This window comes from Crocodylus siamensis, chromosome 4 (assembly GCF_052110815.1).
Source record: "Crocodylus siamensis isolate JL-2025a chromosome 4, ASM5211081v1, whole genome shotgun sequence".
NCBI lineage: Eukaryota > Metazoa > Chordata > Crocodylia > Crocodylidae > Crocodylus > Crocodylus siamensis.
The window spans coordinates 237,219,693-237,233,845 of NC_143398.1; the positions used below are offsets into that span (position 1 = coordinate 237,219,693).

Here is a 14,153-nt window from a genome sequence, read left to right on the forward strand (position 1 = left end):
ATGCTGTGCTGTGCTGTGCGGAGGCTCCTGAGCGAGCCTGGGTACTGGAAGCAGAGTAGCCCAGTTAGCCTGGTGCTCTGCACTGACCACTTTGTTCTGTTGGGAAGCCTGGCATAGAGCCCAGGTCTCCCAAATTCTCTTTAGTGCCTTCATCACAAGGGCATCTTATCTCCTTATTAAAAAGCATTTTCATTGGTTTTTTTTTAAGGAAAATTGTGTGTCCCCAAAATCAAATCAGCCAAATCAATTCCCAATCCGTGAGTCATTCAAGAACTATATGTGGCCCTGCTGCCAGCAAGCATCCTCACCCCCGCCTGGGGCTTCAGATATTTCCAAATCCTTTGGCGGGCATCCCACGTGCAGACCCAAGCCCAAAGGGTTGGGGTTCAGATGGCCCCAAGTTTCACTTGTCCTCTGCCATATGGCTGCAGGAGGCAGCTGAGGAGGAGCCTCTCATTTCCAGAAAGGTGGCGTGGCAGCCGACCAGCGAGAAGGCCCTCGTTGGGAGTCCTGTCCATAAGCAGGCAAGGATGAAACCTTCCACTGCACCGTGCCATTTTAATTGTATTATCTCTGTCAGACTATTTCCCCTGCCACCATTGTGGGCATGGTATTTCCGCTGCCAAAACCATCTTAATGCCTTAGTTAAGTGCACTAAGATGTATAAGTCTGATGGTATCTCATTTTCCTTATCTGTCAAACAGCCTCCCTGGCCCTGGTCTCAGGGGTGTGGTGAGCAGTTCTCCCTGTAAATTGGTTTAATTGCTCAGCTGAAACGCCCTACAGAAGTGCAGAATGTAACAGGCCCCACCTCCAGCCTGGTGGCTTTCCCTGTCCTTAATGTAACTGCTGAACCGGAGCAATTCCAAAATCCCTGGGAATGTCCTGGCAGCATGTACATGGCACCGTCCATTTGTTTAGCACAACCACAGCTCCAGCCATCTCAGTGGTTATCTGTCTACTCCTTCCCAATGGAACTGAACAAGTGGTATTCAGAATGACTTTTGTCTGAGAAAGGAAGGCTGCAACAGAGCTGCTGGCAGAGGAATGGTAAAGAGAGTCCTAAAATGGGTAGGAAAGGGATTACACAGAGCCCCTTGCATGGGAAAAGTGAAGATGGAAAGCTGAGAGCTCTCATAATGGGGAGGGAATGTGGACCCGGTATGGAGTAGAAAGTGGAAAAGGAACTTCACAGACCCTGTGGTACTGAAGAGAACAGAGGACCCGTTTATGAGAAGGAAAACATGAGGGGAACAAAGCTCCTGATATGAAAGGAGAGGGAAACGGAGTTTTCTAGGACATCCGAGATTCTCGCTTTTCCAAATGCTTTACTTTTAGATGGGAATAGGGGGTCACCAAAGGATATCTTGCACTTTCTTACACGAATCTCAGCTCCAGAATCAAAATGTTGTTTTGATCAATCAACGAACAGCGATGGTTGCTCATATAAGTTACGCGCATCACGTTATCCTTCTCACCCAGGCACTAGCCGCCACCACCCAGTCACTAGCCACCTCCTATCATGAACTTACCATATTCTGGGAGCCTCACAAACTCCGATGGCTCACTAGGCAAACTAATTCCCCAGGGGTTGCTGGCACTGACTCTGAACTGATACTGGCATCCTGGGGTTAGATCTTCAATGACAAGATAGGTATCCAACGTTGAGGCTACCGACTGCTGCCAGACATGGGATCCTAGAATTTATGGAGAGATAGAGAAAGACGTGCAGTGTCAATGAGTTAACACAGAGCTAAAACCCCAGGTCTTAAAACTGTCTAGTGCTATTAGCTGCTGCCATTTTGAGGTAGTGCAACAGGATCATAAGCCCCATTCATGAAAAGTTATCACTGGGTGAGTGAAGCATGCTCAAAGAATTATCCATGAACATGTCACAGGAAGAAGTGTCATTTAGCAGGTAAAAATCCATGTGTTTTTTTTTAAAAGGAAAAGACGAAGAAACTGTATTCTTATTGTTATTCCAGGAGTTGGGAAGCTGAAGCTACAGGGTGCCATAGACATCTTCTTTGAAGATAAATGAGAGGACAATTAAATGCTCTTTTGTTTAGTGATAACTGACACAATAGAAAAAATGCATGCAAACCTGGGCCACTAGTGGATTACTATGGCCATGGATTACAAAGTGTTTTCTTGGGGGACAGACCTGATTACAGTTGGGTATTTGTGAGTTGGGAGAGAGCAGCAAAAACCCCATAAAGAGGCACACTGAGAAGGAAGGGAGGAAGCAAACTCCAGATGTAGTTAAGCTAAGAGCTCCTGGGCAAAGTACTTGCTAGAAAGAGGTTTGTAACAAACTGTAAGTAAAGAGACTATCCCCTGCTCTTTGAGGCCTATTGTGTTGAAGGACCCAGGACTTCAGGTCCATTGTTTGTAAGGAATATTCACTCCATCACTCAATTCCTCCTCCTAATGAAAATAAAGTGAAATAGCTCCATTTTGGCTCATTTTCTCATTACAATTCTATTATTCTCTGTCAGTGACTCCTTGAGCCATCCTGAAACCATTGTTCCCCCCTAACATATCATCTTTGCCAATCTCCACCTATATAATACTTTTACTTTTGTCCTTGTCAATCCGTTCCTATCGCCCCTACTACTTGTACGGTTGTCCACTGACCTCCACTCTGTTTGACAGCATCTTTCTGGGAATGAGCGTGGCCCAGATATGCAAGCAGCACTTGAAGCTGTTTCTCCCCATGAGCTGGCATGCAGACAAAGTTTCACGCCAGCTGTGAAATCTTGTAAAGCAATGTGGTTTTGACATGGTGATTTTCTCTCTTTGTAGGCAAAGCATTATAGAAAAGTTGGTGGGAGAATGCCTTGTGCACTGTGTCATGGGAAAGCTGGGCCTTGGATAAGATGCTTTGAAGGTTCTGGTCGAGCATCCCAAGAACAAATTCTCCAGTCGTGGCCGTTGCGTAAGTAATGAGAGCTATAAATTATCTGGTAACACGTGGGATGTTTCGGAATCAAATCTATGCAGACTGATACCAAAATAAATAGATCCTGCAAACTATCCTCACCCATTTAAGTGACCATGGAATAGTGGGGTGAAGTACCAAAGGACACAGCAGAGCAGGAGGTGATGCAGTTCAGAGTTTTCTCTTTTTTTTTAAAGAGTGGTCCATGGGTTGTCACAGCAGTTTGGCATGCCTGTCCTGAGACAGACTGGCTCCGCTGCTTGCAGCTGGGCCTATGTTGGCTCCTGCAAATGCCCAGAAACCCAGATTAATGTTATCAGTAGCCTACAAGGTACTATGGATATTAGAGTCTTGTTTGACAGATCACAAGAAGCAACACACAGGATTCTGGGCTGCACCTCAGGAGGACCACCGAGCAAACGGCTGTATGTGGAGAAAGGAAATGAAAAGAACCAGTAGAATCAAGAATTATTATGATTCTAATAGTATCTGGGAGGAAGGCATCCCAGCTTCACAGAGGATGATATGACACTATAATAAATCTCGAACCTCTGGGGTGAGTGAGCAGCACGTGGTACATGCTAAGCTGGACACACATTAGCTGCTTGATCCCTATTAACACTAAGTAGCAGTGACCTGTGGAAAACTGCATTTGTGAAGTTATAACCTCTCTAGACTGTAGCTATTATGGGGCAACAGCTTTCAGGATGCACTTGAGGATGACACATTCCAGATCCAAGGGAGCTCCCACTGCGAAAGACACCAAGGCACACAAAAGAAGGGATTTTCATATGAATGAGTGTCAGGAGGCTGAAACTCTATGTAAGCCGATCTAGCTTTAAGTTCTTACTGTAAAGTTATTGCTTTATCCACTGTGCAAGTAAACGACTATTCCAAAAGTTCACTTACAAGGCAGAAAAAGGTTGGGATATGCAGGGGGGAAAAAAGACTTTCTGGAGCTGACTTGTAGTGGAGGACTATTCAGAGAAGCAAGGCTTTTTATTACTGCTGTTAATAGAAGAGCTATTTTTTTCCAGTGTGCCAGTCACATGGGTATCATGAGGGTTAAGGCAGACCATTTGCTATGTGAAGGGATTAATACAATTGCATGATTACATTCAAATTTCTACTTACATGTTTGGTTTAGAATGATGAAGGGAAAAAAGAAGAGGCCACATGCCTAAGGCAAGGTTTGCCACTCAGGGAGCAATGTACCTTTGTGGGAAGAAGGCAAACAGGAGCATGAATGGTTTCAAATGACCTTAGCAGAGAGCATGCCTAGGCTGCTAGGGATGGGAGTCCCATTTATTTAATTGTGTCCTTTGGCAGGAGGGAGGGAGTGTTTGAGGGAAGGGAATTCAGTGCTGAGTGGAAGGAATCTGTCAAATGTGCAGGAAATGGTGACATTGCTTGGATCCAAAAGAGAGAGCTTAATGTTGCATTCATGGAAAGTCATATCAAACAGGCCTGTCTGATACAGCAGTGAGAGGACAACCAGACTTCAGATCAAGACTTGGTGCCTTTTTGGAAATTCTGTTTTAGCTAAACTCTCGTTACTGGGCTCAACACAAGGGTTTCAGAGTGTGATTTAATGGCCTGTGATAGACAAAAGGACAGTCTAGAGCAGTGGTTCTCAACCTTGTTAGATCTGAGGCACCTCTGGATAGACTCAAGGTCCCCCTTGGAAAATGCCAGCTCTTAGTTTTCACTCTTTTTGACTGCAAAAAATAATAGAGCTGGTTTTCTGTTGCAAAGAACTCAGAAAGACCACAGCTATCAGATGTCTCTGGGTTTATCTTGTGAATCATGCTTGCAAACCTAACAGTGCTAACATGCTGTGGCACGCTGCAACACCCTTGAAAGGATCTCAAAGCACCCCATGGTGTGGTGGCATCTTGGTTGAGAATTACTGGTCTAGAGAATCTAATGGTTCAGTCTGGCCTTAAACTCCAGGAACAACAAACTACATGTAGCAGGTTGATGGTGTGAAAACTTTTTGAACGTGGTCATGTAGCTGAAGGTGTAGATGAGGAAACCCATGCTCTCACCTAATAAACACAGCTGACGTTTCCTTACCTTCTTCTCTGTATTCTACGGTGTAGCCAGAAATGGTACAATTTCCTGTACTGGATGGGGGCATCCAGCGCAGAATCACTGATGTGCAGCTTCTTTCCTGAGCAATGGGGCGGTTCGGGGCTGCTGGAACACCTGGAGAAACAAACCAGTGTCCACCTCAGGCACTGCTTGCTCTTCATTAACTCTTATAAAGGAAAGTCTTGCTAAGAGGCAAATACACATTGTAGACCTGAGAGTAGTTTGGGTAATAGCTGGCCTAATAGTAGTAACTGTTGCATCAAAATGCTGTTGCTTCAACTCCTGGTTCATCCTATCGGTTTCCAATGCTACTCTACTGCAGCGGTTGGAGAGGAAGACCAGTTTCCAGCTCTGTTCAACTGTAAACTATCACAATATGGGGTAGTAATGTCTTCTTATTCTCAGCTGGAGATCAGGTTTGCCCTGAAGCTGGAATACCCGATGTCGGTAAGATGGCACAGTGATGTACCATGAAATGCTGACCTCTTATCTTAGAGCCAAGGGACGCTTGGGGATTTTTAATTTTTAACCTGTAATTTTTAATTGTAAATGCCCTTAGTCTTACCCTTAGTTTCTGCTACAACCTCAGGGCTTGTTCCAAAGCCCATTCAAATCAGTGGAACAATTTCCATGGATCTCAATGAGCCTTTGAATGGCATTTTGGGATAACGAGTAAGTGCTGACAGTCCAAAAAAGTGACATTGCAGAAGCATGGGGAAGAACCAGAAGGGATCACTGCATTGATTATGCCTGACAATATTTATGCAGTTAATCAGGAGTTGTCAGCTCTCTAGCTGAACACTCCTAAATACAACAGCCATTAATCTGCCCATTGCACTTTTCCAGTGATTCTGGCAAATTCAAACCATCAGAGCCCATCTCAAGCACAAACAATTGACTTCTAAATGTTCACAATGCTCACAGTTCTACAAGTCAGCCATTATAAATTCGTTACACCAATTATAAATTCATTACAGTGGCATCATCTCTGCTGCTCCAAGTATATCGTATTTTTAATGTTAAAATCCCCTTTGCTGGAGCTGGAGGTCATTGGCAATCAGCTCACCATTAGTACTCATTACAATTACATGGATCCTTAATTACAGCTCTGAGAGAGTTCAGGTTTTGGAGGCATTCCTAAAGTTGAGCTCCTGCAAAGACATTTCATAAGAGTCAGATCCTTCTCTTTTCTTCCAGCGGGTAAAAGCTCTAAGCTCGCTGTCACCAATTATCATACTCCCTTGCTTCAATGTAGGCTCCGAGAGGCAAAGCTTTCTGCATGGAGGGTAGAGAGCAAAATCTATAGACCCTCTTTACTGATAATTTATAACCTGAAGCAGATAAAACTACCCAGGATCCCTCCCCATGGCAGCCCCCATGCTCAAGCTTTGCCTAAGGGACACAGTTTGAGCCTTCATGGTACTGACATTAAGGGAAATTTAAGGGTGGTGGATGTGCGTGAGGCCAACATTTTCATACAAACATTGGCATCGAGTGCTATGAACCTGCTGCTCCCTGCACCTTTAATGGGAATTCTAGCTGAACAAGGGCTGACTTCATTTAGATTTTCATTCACCTGGAAAAGCTTGTCCCATTGCTGGATGCACGGATTAAAATTGTGCAAAATTATGGTAAGACATACTACCTTGGACTTTGATTGTGGCAGAGGTGGAAGCCGTTCCATGCTCATTGGCTGCCACACAGGTATAAATGCCGCTGTCCTGAGGCATCAGGTTGCAGATCTTCAGGGTGAGCTCCCCAGACTCACTAGAGGTGTGAGGAAGGTCACAGTTTACAAGATGCTTGATTAGTTAATGTTTTGTTACACTGGTTTCTCTTCCAGTGGATTAGCAGAGTAAGGATGTCTCAGAGCAGGGTGGCCAACCCACAGCATATGTGCCACAAGTCCTGGACAGCCCCTACGTGGGGTGCACGGCTGATTGAGGAGGAAGCAGGGAACACGTAAGCAGATTGGGCAGGGAGAAGAAAGCAGAGCAACAGACTGGGTAGCACAAGGGAATTACAGTGGCACTCAGGGAGGGCATGGGGCTTAGCTCGTGGCATGCCTGCCAAAAAGGTTGGCCACCACTGTCTTAGAGGGTACAGTGGGCATGAACAAAGCAGTACCTGAGGGCTATGTATTTAGGATTTTTTTAGAAGTACTGGGTTAAACTAGGGCCTGTGATAAGTGTGGTCAGGTCTAGTAGCTTTGCATCCCTTTATACTAGGTATATAAATCTGACCCGCTGCCTGTAAGCCGAGGCCTTGTACACACTTAAAAGGCCTTACAGCTGTATCAGCAAGCCCTTCTGCTGGATATGCAGTTTATTCCGGAAAAAAAATGCTGGTACAGTTGAAATCAACCCTCCGAATGGATGAGGCTGTACTGGCAAAGGATGTTTTTTTGCTGGTAGAACTGTTTCGCTTTTGCCGTCATAGCCAAAATGGGTAGGGTGGTGACAAAAAAATCACAACCCTGATCATCAGACCTGTGCTGAGAAATCTTTTCGAGTGTAGGCCTGGCTTAAGGCATCTGTCAGACTTGTTTGGCACCAGGGACACTCATGGAAAAAGAACCAATGAAGGCAATGAAGATACATCATGAGGTGAAAGCTAATATATAGGGGAAAATGTCACATGAGGAGTGATCACCCGCCTAACTACCAACAGGAAATCTGCTGATCTACTTGCAGTGATTTACTTGGTAAGTGCAAACAGGGCAACATAAAGCATCATAGGGACAGCTTTTCAGATGGATGTCTTCCTGGGTTCTTGTGATTAGGCAGAGCTTTCTGAGGAATGGGTTCAGTACCATCTCTCTTATTTCTTATTTTTGATTTGCAACTCTTTCTCCAGGTTTCATCTGGACTTTGCCCAAAAGGGTTGATAAATCTCTTGGGAAAAGCTATTTCCCTAGAAATTTCCTGTTTCGTTTTGAAGACCCAAGTGGGCCAGATAAACTGTAGATGAGCATTTAGATTCAGGCCACTCATCTCAGCTGAGCTCAAATTCCAGATCCTGAGAGTTGCGTAGTGCTGATTGTAAAGCTCTCTGCAAAAATCAAAATGTTTGGTTCCTCATCCCTGGTAAACATCTGGCATCATGATGACCTATCTTTCTGTCCAAGAATGGCCAGATGTAGTTTTAATTGGAGACATTCAGTGGTTTGCTCGGAACTGCTGGGTGTAATTCTTAGAGCAGCACAAATTGCTGCCAGCTCTCAGAAACTGGACAGACTCCCAGTACATCTCAGTCTGGGGAACCACAGACTCACCTCAAGTTGCAAACTTTGGTTCCCCTACCTCAAGCACAAGTATCACACGGCTACAACCACAGAGTAGGCAGGCCTGGAAAGTCATGCCTTTAATGTTTCTTGTAATCTGGTTGGAACCGTCACCAAGTTTGATGGGAATGCAACTGTCGACAGTCCCAAATACTTTGGGGTCTAACACGTGCACTTACCAGGACGACACTGTGTAAGTGGCTGTGCTGTTGTCATTGTCAAGGATATTTTGATCTGGTCCTTTCCAGGTGATGGTCGGCTTTGGGCGTCCACAGACTTTGCACTGCAACATCACTGTGTCGCCCAGCAAACAGGTAACATCCACTAGTGGCACAAGGAATTCAGGAGCCACTAGAGAAAAGCACACACACACAAGTCCTTTTAACTCAATAGAACAAGTGTTCTTCCATCCAGGCTGGGTACTAGAGTAATATACCTTATAAAGAGACCTGTCCCTTAATTATCCTTTAAAAATCTTTGAACCAGATAAAGGACCTGCCAAGCTTACTGCCCCCATTCCCCTCACCCCACATTATGCTACTGAGAGCAGGGGATGGGATGTTCCCTTGAGTACATTACTATAATTCAACCGTATGAAGAAGTCCACTTCCATGACTAGAGCACAGTTGCTAACGAACTCACCTTCTTGGATGAAATTTGGGTTAATGATCTGAAAAATACAAAGAAATAGCCACATTTATTTTTCTCAATGACAAAAGACAGGCATCTTCTTTCATAAGTTCAAGTGGAGAAGCTGACATGAAATTCAGAGGCACTGTCTAGACAGCGCTCAGGATGTTTCTAACGACCAACTCACGGAGGAAGCTTCTGTAGGCGAGTTCTACAGAGATCGGGCATATTCAAAAGACTAATGAAAGTAGTGGCTCTTCATCAGTGTTAATTGCATCACAGGCAACAACCGAACTCCCTGAAAACTCCGGCCTATGTTTTCTGTTATCATCATGTACGTGGCCGTGATCTTCCTAGTCTTAATTCCTTTATTTCCACAATCCTGTGATAAATTGTGTCCCCATGTAGTCTACTACACTTATCCTGCCTCCTTGGCCGTCTCCCCCGCGCTCTCTCTCTCCACTAACCCTTCTTGGATATGTCTTTTAACTGCCAAGCATATTCAGTCAAAAGAAAAAAATGCCACAAAGCTGCTCACTTCCTTTCTCCAGCTATGCCACATTCCTTCCCTTTGCCCTATATGAAAGAGTGCAAACCCCAGTGCAGGCAAATTCCAGTCTAATATCATGATCCATCATAACTAAAAAACATTTATTTCCCTGGATTGCTAGAGTTACACCCAGTCTTCATCTCTTGAGGGTTATCCTTTGCAGTTATGCAATGTAGCATAGAAATAATTTGAAAAACAACTGCCATTTAGTGATAACTAAAGCAACTTGACCTTTTACCTTAAAGCTGTAAAACTCCCAAAATAGTCTATTTCAGATAAGTTTCTCTGAAGATTACCTCTGAAGTTCCAGCTCTATTTTTCTTGATGGTAAAGAGTGGGATGATTATTTTACTGGCCCTGGGTTGTGGCTTCATCACGCAAATTCACGTCCTTGCATTGTGACCAAACACCACACAGCCCGCCATGCTTTCCCCTGTTTCTCTCTCTCTGTGGCTGGGGCTGGCAATGTTTTTGGCCCCAGTGCCAAAAACAACCCAACCCAGACCCATGCCTCAATTGGGCGTGCCTGAGGCAGAGGGTGGGGGAGCCCCGATGGGCCTGATTCTTGCAGCTGGCAGTGGGTGCACGCACACCCCTGGGCGGGTGGTGGTGGAGGGGTCGGGCTTGTGCTGGCCCAGCCCCTTCCCAGCCATGGGCCCCGAGGAACACATGCACCCACCGCTGCTAAGGAGCTGGTGCCAGGACCTTGGACCCCAGTGCAGCTGTCTACAACCTGCCCACCATCTGCTGCAGCTGCTCAGCACCTGGGCCAGCTGTGGCAGGCTGGTGGGAGGCTGCAAACAGCTGCACTGGGCTCCAGAGCGCTGACCGGGCTCCATGGCGGTGGTAGCTTCATGTGTGCCCCAGGGTGCACAGCGGGAAAGGGGCCTAGGGCAGCACAACTCTGGTCCCTCCCTTGCCGTCTGTCTAGAGGTGCTCAAGCAGCTGCCACCGCCACAGAGCCTGGCGCAGTTGTTTGCAGCCTCCCAGCTGCCTGCCACAACTGGCCTGGCTCCTGGGTAGAGCCCCAGCTGCTTGTGGCAGGGCATGCAGCCCCTCGGCTGCCTGCAGTGAACAGCTCGGGCTCCGTGACTGGTGGTAGCTGCCCAGAGTTAGAGCTGGCTGTGATGTACTGAGCAAAATAGGCTTGCGTGCCATGCTCTGCCCTGCTCAATGGGCATTTACTTCAGTGGATTGTGGATCAGGCCCCCAAGAGCACGTGTAGTGGTACTTAGGAATAAACTTTTGAAATGAAATGAAAATAACTTTCCATAGCACAGATGAGCCATGCACTGGAAGACATGTCCAGTGCAAGAAAAGGATGACCTCTGAGCTATATTCTGCCCGATAACACTCATACCCACAACCCCAGAAGCAGCGGAGATATGAGAATGTGCTGGCTGCTGGACCTGGCCCATGCTAGAAGGTGATGAAGAGGATGCTTTGATGGTTCCCTTCAATATACAGTGTGGCAAGGTGCAACTGCAGGTGGTAAAGGGAAAAGAAACGGACATGACCTCTAGGTAGAGATATGCTGTTACGTCACCCAGGGCACTCATAAATAAATGGGAAAGAGCACTGCCACACTGCACAGCATATATTGTAAATGATGTACAACTATACATTCACTGGCACGAGCAGACTGAACAGACAGTAACTTTGGATTCACACATGCTTATTCACCACATTCACGTACCTCACACGTATGCCTGCTCCTGCAGCTCTCCAGGTGATAAGTCCAGATCTCGGAGGCTGTGGAGCATTAGCTGCCTGCCTTCGCAACCACAGAAAGTGGGAGGGGAGCCTACCCAGGCGGGTCTTAGGCAGACAAATTTGAGATCTGAGATATTTTACTGCCTGATAAGAGCCAGAACATAGCCCATTAGGATAGGTCTCAAAAGAAATCAGGATTTACCACCCTGGATGAGATGATCGATCTTTCCAAGCCAGCACTCTCAAAGCAGTCAACATGTGTACATCTACACCCTTGTGCATCTGCACTCACTGCATGCCACACCCAGGAGCACCACTATATCTGCTCATTCCTGCCAAACCCAGGGCAGGAAGCAGCCCTAACCAGGTGCCAATAAACACGCCCAAGGCAAAAAGCCTTGGAGCAGGGCTCTCAGTGTGGCCCCATGGAAATACATTGCCTCTTTGGAGGGAGTTGGCTTGCACAGATTGAGAGTGAGTGGGTGGGCAAGGCAGCCCATGGCTGGGTTCTTGGCACAACAGAGAGTTAGAGGCAAGTCCCAAGTGATGCTCTGGGGCAAAGTCCACAATACATTCCCTCATGGTGCAGCTGACTGGCTGTGCCCTTATGTCCGGGGGTGGATGCACACTTCCATGACATGTTCCAAGTACAAAGGAGATCACTAACCTTTCATTCCTGGGATCTGTATAAAAAACAAAAACACCTTCCTCATCCAAGGAGTCTTTAAGGATTTTTTTTTCCAAGCCCAGTTTAGATGTTACTGTGAAAAAGAGTCTCAAATCAAATACTCGTTAAATAAAGATCACTCATCTCCCCAAAATGCATGGCCATCCCTTCTGCTGGTAATCACCATCAGCTGGAGTATGAGTGCGCCAACGTGATTTGTTGCCATCCATGCCATTGCAATCAGATATGGACAGCTGCTGGTTTGAACGCAAGTGCTTTGTCTTCATGCACTTAAAAAGGCAGAAAAGCAGATGGAGCATCCTGGACATTTCTGTAGGAAACATCTGAAGAGCAGGTCAATCAGAAAAAATAATCATAGCACCTTTCACCCTTGACGGATCTGCCTGTCAGAGAAGCAGAGCTGCTGACTGCAGTGGTGAAACCGCTATGATTTTTTCCCCCTTCCCTTTAGGCTTGGGTGCAGGAACTGGGTTGTGTTCCTTCTTGGGTATCATTAACTAACTTTTTAACTACAACAGCCGGAGCCTTGCACAGATGTCACTGAGGGTATCACTTGGCAGGAAAATCATCAGTAGCAGCAGCAATACATGAGAAAGTGAAGGCACCTTCTTGGTGTTCAGATGCTAGGTGAGGTCTGCAGCTCTTACAGTTAGAGAGAGGTAGGGGGACCTGGAAGATCTTTTTACTTGTGCAGTGAGAAGATCTGATCTGGACCCACAGAGACAAGGGTGCCCTTCAAGTAACTTTCAAAGCCGAATCACAGCTTATAACAGTTATTCACAGACGTTCCTGGAAAGAAAAGACGACCCTCTGTACATACTTGGCAATCTCAGACCAGGCTGCGGGGAGGAAGCACGGAGGAGCAGCTGGTTTAACCATGTCAGGACCAGCCAGTCCTCTGTGTGAAGAGCCTAATTCAAAGCCCGCTGACGTCAGGGGAATCGAGAGAAGTCGCAGTGCAAGTCCGAACCGGAGAACGATATGCTCCCTTGCTGATCCCGGTGTGGGTTAATATTGGACTTGGGCTGTATGCTTGACTGTCCTTCTGGAACGGGGTCATGGGCACAGCTGTGAGCGATTAGTAGTAGGCAGGAGGGTCCAGCAGAGAGAGCCATGCTACCTCTGAAGAACTGATGGGGGTGGACTTGGACTGACTTAGCAGTACTTGAGAGCAAGCCCGAGGAGCCAATGTCTGAGTCATTCCTTCCAGGCGCCGCACGTTCCCAGCAGCTTGTGATGTCTCGCCCCACCTCTAGGAAAGGGGATTGCAGCAGGCCTCCAGGGTAGAAAAATCCTTGATCTTCCTGGAGTGCTGTCTTGTTCAACTGATTTTTAGGTAGGACAAGGAGCACTCAAGCCTTCCAACTCCCAGGTCTTGATTTTTGCTGCCCTTGTAGGGGTTCCCAGCTGGATGTCTCCGTCTTGCACTCTCACTAGCCTCTCCACGGAGCGGTGGGCATGGGGGGAAGACTGCTTCGGGCTGCACCTCCATAGAGGCAGTACCACCCTCACCCCATGGCCTCCTTCACCCTACTAAAGCTGCAATGGGGTCACTTGGCCCCTATCTCTATGCTGGGTGGGTGTGAGGGCTGTGGGCAGGACTTTTTTAACGATGAGGAGAAAAGGAAGAGAAGATGGATGGGATGGATCTTGGAACATCAACATCTAGACCAAGCCCCTGTGGCTGGTGTGAGGGCCCAAGCAATGCGAGGTCTCAGGAGAGAGGCAGAACTGCCCAGAGAAAAGCATAGGAGATGAGGGGAGGGCAGGTCAGTAGTGTAATTTGACGGGGGGAAGGGGATCGCACCAGTTCAGGGCACCTATTCAGAAGAGGAGCTGGAATGGCCATCCTCAGGGACCCTGCGCCACTGCTGTCACAGCAGCCTGGGACTGGGGAGTTATGCTAAGGCAGCACCAGCTTACACTTACACACCTCTACCGGCCCCACATGATGTCTTTACTTCGTCCAATCTGGGGTGCAAACATTTTAAATTACTCCTCTGGGGTGGCCAAGGGAAAGGACCCTCTTCCCTTCTCAAGTACATCCCAGGCGATGGAAGGTGGGATGAGGACACATGCCCTTGTGATCAACTCCTTGTCTCTTTAATAAAAAACAGTAAAAGGAATCAGTACATTTCCTGTTGCAACATTTGGAGCTGGGCAATCAGGGCACTTGGTGCTATTTATGCAAATCAAATTGCATATTCATTAACCTTGCAAATCAGGACATTAACTCACTTGCAGTAAGACGCCA

General features: G+C 46.8%; 1 protein-coding gene across 1 annotated transcript in view; it reads right to left on the reverse strand.

The window, feature by feature from the left end:
* KALRN (kalirin RhoGEF kinase) overlaps positions 1-14,153 on the reverse strand; it is a 764,809-nt gene that overhangs the window by 8,119 nt on the left and 742,537 nt on the right. Inside the window, exons 51-55 of the mRNA XM_090045976.1 lie at positions 8,961-8,988; positions 8,498-8,669; positions 6,681-6,802; positions 5,018-5,149; positions 1,533-1,697 (exon numbers count right to left, since the gene is read on the reverse strand). Of these exons, the coding sequence (XP_089902102.1) occupies positions 1,533-1,697; positions 5,018-5,149; positions 6,681-6,802; positions 8,498-8,669; positions 8,961-8,988 (619 nt within the window). The remainder of the gene's footprint in view (positions 1-1,532; positions 1,698-5,017; positions 5,150-6,680; positions 6,803-8,497; positions 8,670-8,960; positions 8,989-14,153) is intronic.